The 7541-nt window shown below is 33.8% G+C and overlaps 1 protein-coding gene across 1 annotated transcript in view; it reads left to right on the top strand.

The window, feature by feature from the left end:
* The window catches only part of RabX4 (RAS oncogene family member RabX4), a 36954-nt gene extending 30334 nt beyond the window's left edge, over positions 1-6620 (top strand). Inside the window, exon 8 of the mRNA XM_068345843.1 lies at positions 4220-6620. Within this exon, the coding sequence (XP_068201944.1) occupies positions 4220-4321 (102 nt within the window). The 3' untranslated portion in view covers positions 4322-6620. The remainder of the gene's footprint in view (positions 1-4219) is intronic.
* Positions 6621-7541: the final 921 nt, after the last annotated feature.

The raw sequence follows: 7541 nt of genomic DNA, 5'->3' as shown, positions 1-7541 counted from the left end.
ATTTCTCGGTGACATTTTCGGATTGTGTCATTGATTTCAATAAATGGAAGACCTCAGAGATTTGCAATGTGGATGTTCGATATGAAACTCTTAAAGATTTAAAGGTTTCAAGGCTGCTCATGAATGGCAGAAGTAAGGGTCAGTGACATCACCCTATCAAGCAGTACAATGCCCTAGAAACTGACCGTATATACATAATATGATCAGCGTCCAAGCCCCCTCTCCACCTAAGCTATGACCAAGGAGGGCCAGACCATGGCAGCTGATGACTCGGCAGATAGAACTATAGGCTCCCACAACCCTCTCCCCCATCCTTAGCTCACAAGGATGGTAATGTTGCAGCGACCAAAGGAACTAACGAGTTTGAGAGGGACTCGAATTCCAGTCTGGCGATTACCAGTCAGGGACGCTACCACATAGGCCACTGCAATTTTTGGTAGCAATGTGTGCAACATCTTTTCTTGACATTGTTTCTTTCCCAGGTGTAAAATAAGCTATTTACATGTACGGTTTTGTTTCCCTGACGATGTAAACAAGTCACTCAATTGTTTATTTTAGTTTATTATTAAAGGGCTGGAGATATACCAGCCCAATGAGTCAAACTTATCTCCCACAGAGCTAGCCCGATTAAATTCAGGAGATTATTATTATTATTGTTATTATTATTATTATTATTATTATTATTATTATTATTATTATTATTATTATTATTATTATTATTATTATTATTACAAGCTATGCTACAACCGTAGTTGGAAAAGCAGGATGCTATAAGCCAAAAGGCTGTATGTATATATATATATATATATATATATATATATATATATATATATATATATATATATACACACATATATATGCATATATATGTGTATATATGTGTATACACATATTAAAAAACATAAGTATATTCTTTTACCAGGGTTTCTTTTCCATTACCTCCTCCTCAGCAGCACGAGCACACAGGGGCCTTTCCCTTGGGAGGGCATCTGCACAGACACTGCCACTTCCTATCTTCCCTTCTCGGGACGTCTCGGCGTTTGGCCGCGGGAGGAATTTTGCAAAGACTTTCAAGTCTTCTTTTTTCGTCATGGGTTATTTTTAGAATAGACTTTTTAATAAGGCTCTAGTTTTTTAAAACTTTCTGTCTTTTTCTTTCAGACTTTTTTTCGTGTTTAGTTATATTTAGAATAGACTTTTTAATGAGGCTTTTATTTTATTCTTTTTAATTTATAGACTTCTTAATAAGGCATTATTTTGTTCTTTTTAATTATAGACTTTAATAAGGCTTTATTTTCTTCTTTTTCATTTATAGACTTTAACCAATAAGGCTTTTATTTTCTTATTTTTTCATTTATAGACTTTTTCATTATAGACTTTAATAAGGCTTTTATTTTCTTCGTTTTAATTTATAGACCAAGATAAGGCTTTCTTTTTCTTCTTTCTAATTTAGTCATGATGTTGTCCGATACCATTTGATTTTTACGTGTTAACTCAAGTTGCCAAATCGTAATTATACGAATTAAAACGTGCTCATATAAAGGAGAAAGTCCCTTTTGTTATTATTCATCTTATTCAATTATATCAATTACAATTTTTTCAGTAAAGAGGCCGATGGAACTGGAAACCGTGTGTCCTACGCTTCTCTCTCTCTCTCTTTTTTTTCTTTTTTGCTTAGGAAGAAAAAATTAGGCTTTGAGATTACTTCGGATCACGTTGCAGATTTAATATTTTTACCCTAATTATTATCTCGGAGAGAGAGAGAGAGAGAGAGAGAGAGAGAGAGAGAGAGAGAGAGAGAGAGAGAGAGAGAGAGAGAGACAGACAGACAGACAGACAGACAGACAGACAGACAGACAGAGAGGGCGTCTACTGGTCGCTTATCTATCCGTTTATATATATATATATATATATATATATATATATATATATATATATATATATATATATATATATACATGTATATATAAATGTGTGTATATATATATATATATATATATATATATATATATGTATATATATATATGTATACATACATACATACATATATATATATATATATATATATATATATATATATATATATATATATATATATATATTGTATATATGTGTATATATAAATATATATATAAATATATATATATATATATATATATATATTTATATATTTATATATATATATACTGTATATAGGTGTATATATATGAATATATATATATATATATATATATATATATATATATATATATATATATATATATATATATATATACACAGTATGTAATTCTCCCAAATCTTTCCATCCAGAATTTGTTATTTTATTCACATGAATGTACAGTATATTTGTTTATGGTGTCATTTATAGATTCTGGATGCTTTATCATTGGTAATTTTAACAGTAATAATAGTAAATACATTAAATATTTAAAGTCCACTCATGAATGGCAGAGGCAAGGGACAGTGACAATGCCCTAGAGACTGACCATATGTACAAATGATCAGCGCCCAGCCCCCTTTCCACCCAAGCTAGGACCAGAGAGGGCCAGGCAATGGCGGCTGATGACTCAGTAAGCAGACCTATAGGCTCCCTCAAACTGTAGACACTATAAGAAACGTAAAGTGAGCGGAACTTGAACTCCAGTCCGGCTGATCGACAGGCTGGGACGTTTCCAATAGACCACCACAACATTTTCGAAAAATTAACAATAATGATAGTTTTTAGGGATTGATTCTCGTAAATTTAGATAAAATCTAGATCTTAATAAGAATATCCCACCATTTAAAGAATGTGATTGTTTCATGTGGCTTTCGTTTAATTTTCATCCATTCCTTCAAAACTTAATAGTCTTGAAAACAAATAATTTTGTACATTTTCATCAAAGTTCATATAACCAAGATATTTTTAATGGCGCTTCTAATGATAACTGTGAAAATGTGACCCCTAACCTTATAACTGAGGAAATTTGGTGTATGCTGTATTGTTTGTTTTAAATACTATATAAGACAACTTCATAGAGATGTTTCACCCAGACTTTTACCCCCTTTCTTCCTGTCTTGAATTTCCCTGCCTCGTCTCCTAACCTAAAGCCCTGTCCATACGATCGAGCATGCCTGACGGGCAAACAGTGATACCAGGCCACAGTAGTTAGTGAAAATGAGGATTGATGACGTCAGAAGCGGGAAAGCCACATAAAGGGATCTGGCTTCATACAGTGTTGCCAGATCCCTGCCTTTAGTTTTCCCGCTTCTGACGTCATCAACCCTCATTTTCACTAACTATTGTGGTCTGGTATCACTGTTTACCCGTCGGGCATGCTCGATCGTGTGGACAGGGCTTTAGAATTTGCAACGCCAGATAACATGTAGATCAGTTATTCAATCTCTTTGGATATATATTCATATATGACTATTATGTTTGTTCTAATTACTTACTTTATAAGCCCTACCTCACAGGGACGTTTCACCCAGATCTTTTCCCCCTCTTCCTGTTCCAAATTCCCCTGTCCCGTCTCCTAACCCTAGAATTTGCATCGCCAGATAACATGTAAATCAGTTATTTCATCTCTTTCAAGCGTGTCTTTGGATATATGTTTACATTTGACTACTGTATTTGTTCTAATTACTTACTTTATGAGCCCAAAATCACAGGGACGTTTCACCCAGATCTTTTCCCCTCTTGTCTCCTTTTCCAAATTTCCCTGTTCCGTTTACTTGCAACGCCGGGAAACCTATCCCAAACCTTTCCCCTTTTGTTTCCTGCTCCAAATTACCCTGCCCTTTCTCCTAACCTTAGTAATGGCAATGATTTCGTCTCTTACCATTCATGTTTCCCTGGATATATATTCACATTTGACTATTAAGTTTGTTATAATTACTTACTTTATAAGCCCAACCTCACAGGGACATTTCACCCAGATCTTTTCCCTTCTTGCTACCTGTTCCAAACTCCCCTGCCTCGTCTCCTAACCTTAGAATTTACAACGCCAGATAACATATAAATCAGTTATTTACATCTCTTTTCAGGCGTGTGTTTGGATATATATTCACATTTGACTTTTAAGTTTGTTCTAATTGCTTACTTTGTAAGCCCAACCTCACAGGGGCTTTTCAACCAGACCCTTTTGGTTCCTGATCCATAATTACCTGCCCCGTCTCCTAAGCTTACAATTTGCAACGCCAGATAGCCTGTAAATCAGTTATTTCCTTCTCTTCCAAGGCGAGTCTCTTCGAGGAGCGTGAACGACAGAACGAAGGCGTCAACCTGTCAGCTGACCAGAAGGAAGACGCGGCTTCGTCAGCCTGTGCGTCGGCTTGTTGAGGTCCATCGCTGTGTGTGACCTTTTAAGCAAAGAGCGTGGAAAAGATAAGAGAAGGAAACGAACGAACCGGAGCTCTGCAATGGTTGATCTTTGCTGACCTAATGAGGATGGTCTGTATAGCTCTCGCGTGTGAACCGATTCCTTCAGTTTTAAGTTTTCTAGATTGGAAAAAAAAGGAAGATGGTTGTAGTATTCAAAGGGGAGGAAAGTCAGTCGGACTGCACCGCCACCACCACGACACAAGTGACCTGCTGACACATCGTTTGTACTCTGATCAGCTGTTTGTCGTAATGGTTAGAAAGTGTAAAGACAAAGTTATGTTGTGATTTGCCTTCGTTGCTTTTAATGATGAATGGGCATGGTGAAATAGTTATGAAGAGCGTAATGATTTCTTTTTTCAATTCTTAGAGAGATAAATAATTACATTTCTTATGTTACTCAGGCAAACACTGATTCTCATTATCACAACTGTTGTTAATGATTTACAAACCATTTCTGACATGCCATTGTAGGTAACTATCATGTTTTTGTATATTCCATCAAATTAACCAAAACACTTTGATGATATTAGTGTATTGTTTATATCAAATCTATTTAAAGAAGTCTTTGCAAAAACATACGTTTAATCTAAAAAGTATCGTGAAAAATTTAGATTTTTTAAAAGTTATTTTGACAATTCAGCAAACCTGTTATTAGTTTGGCGTTATTGCTAAATATTTGCGAAATTTATCTTGATAATCTTTTTATATTTATGAAGAAAATTGCTTTATTAAAAGGAAATTAGTTTGCTCGGTTTAAACTTCATTAAGAGTGTCTTTGCATATATAACTATATTTAAACTGTTCACATATAAATTCATCTTTGTTTATACAATACTGGAGTCCTGTGCAGTTGATTAAGCATTAATACATTCAATGATTTATAGATTTACTTAATGAGCTAATTATTATTCTTTGTTAAAGGATTCGACTTTATTACAAACGTTTAGTCATCATAATTCATTAATTTGAAGTAATCATGCAGAGGACATTATCCATGTTTACAACAAATATTCTGATATTTTTACCATGAGTCCTTGTGCTTTCTTACCATTATATAGTTTAAAATTTACAATTTTTACCAATATATAGTTTAAAATCAACAAAAAGAGAGACACAAGCAAAGATAATTATATTTTCATAACTTCGCCGGAGACCATTAGATAGACACAGAACAGCTACTTCAGAAGAAAGATCTTGCCAAATTTCAAGGCTGTCCTTCTGTTCAGAGTAATGCCACTTGCTCTCAAAACACATACGTTGGTAAACGCAACAATAATTTAGTTTTAGGACCATCTAACCACACTTTCTAGTCCGCAAAGACAATTCATAGTACATCTTACCGACCGTTAAACATTGAGGCGAATCATAAGAAAAAGAAATTTGGGGTCGCTTGGGTGAATTTTTTTCATTTTATTTTTTTGCACTCAAGAAACATACGTTGGTAAATGCAACAATAATTTAGTTTTAAGACCATCTAAAACTTACTTTCTAGTCCGCAAAGACAATTCATAGTACATCTTATCAAACGTTAAACATTCAGGCAAATCATAAGAAAAATAAGTTTGGGGTCACTTGGGTAATTTTTTTTTTTTTTGCACTCAAGAAACAAACGTTGGTAAACGCAACAATAATTTAGTTTTAGGACCATCTAAAACTTACTTTCAAGTCCGCAAAGACAATTCATATTACATCTTATCAAACGTTAAACATTCAGGCAAATCATAAAAAAAAAGAGGTTTGGGGGTCACTTGGGTAATTTTTTCATTTTTTAGAATGAGGTCGAAGATAGGATTTGAACTTCGTCAGTAGGTCCAGACAGTCAGACACGTCACTTCTGAAAAGAGTTGAGACAGTTAAGAATAAGGAGTCACACACAGTTTAAATAATGACAATACAGAGGAAACTACAGGTAGGAACAGGTGGTTCATGAAATACAGGTACAGGAAAACAGACAAATAAGATACCGTTTATCTTCTAAGATTATTTCAACAAGTTACTTTATTCTGTTTCTAGTTATATAGATATACAGATATAAACATTTGGAATGCTATATGTATATACATATATATATACAGTGTTTATATATTGCATATGTAATATGCTTTTATATTGTATATGTATGGTTTATATATGTATGTATGAATGTGTGAGAAAGTTTGTTCATGTGTGTATGTCTGCGCGCGCAGGTATGTGTTAACTAACTAAAGTGCATTTATGCAGATGCATAGGTAAACTTCAAGATTGCATCACTGTTATACTGTGTCATTATATATATATATATATATATATATATATATATATATATATATATATATATATACGTATATATTGTATGTGTGCAACATGAAAATATGTATGAATGCCAAAGTGCATATTGCTGATTGTGAGTACACGCTGCATATATTTATTTACACCGGATTTCTATCATTCCTTGAAGAAGTGTGCGTACACACACTAGCACATTTTAAGATATTTTTTGAGCGAAATCCCAACGTTTTATTTTATTCACTCGATTCATTGAGTAAAAGGCTTCTGCCAGACGTAAGAAGTCACCTCACATTTGGAAGATATCATACTGGAACGTGAGATTGCTGTGAGACTTGAATGCATAAGTTTATTGTCTTGATGATAATAAACTGACATTACATCACCTATGGTCATTAAGACCTTGAAATAGGGTATCATGCAAATAAAATACCTTATTTCGATTGCAGTATTCTAAAATTCAAATTCATTTCGTATATATGTGAAATGCCAAAAGGATTTCATTGCAATAGTGTTTCGTTTGATGATGGTGTGGATTACTAAATCCCTATGACCTGGGATGTAAAATGATAAACTTTTCTCTTGAAAGGGAAGAAGTTTCACCCTTCACGACATTCCATTCACATATATTGCATTTAATTTAAAGAATTAACTAGAAGCTTAAATACATACGGTTTAGGACGAAATTCCCACCGCGTTAGGCTGATTTTTGTCCATATGATTAATATGAAAAGAAATATTTGTGATTTTCTTATTCTGGAATTTATTTTCCTATTCCCAGCTTTGGAATTTCTTCTTCCTCCCGTGTTCCCAGATCTACAACATTCCGTACAGAGGCAAATCTGTTTCTTCGGGTCTTAAGTGTAACACATTCATCCTTCTCTTATCTGCAGGCCTGGGCTAGATATGGGCA

This window comes from Palaemon carinicauda, chromosome 22 (genome assembly GCF_036898095.1).
Source record: "Palaemon carinicauda isolate YSFRI2023 chromosome 22, ASM3689809v2, whole genome shotgun sequence".
Classification (NCBI taxonomy): Eukaryota; Metazoa; Arthropoda; class Malacostraca; order Decapoda; family Palaemonidae; genus Palaemon; species Palaemon carinicauda.
This window is presented reverse-complemented; position numbering and strand designations above follow the sequence as displayed.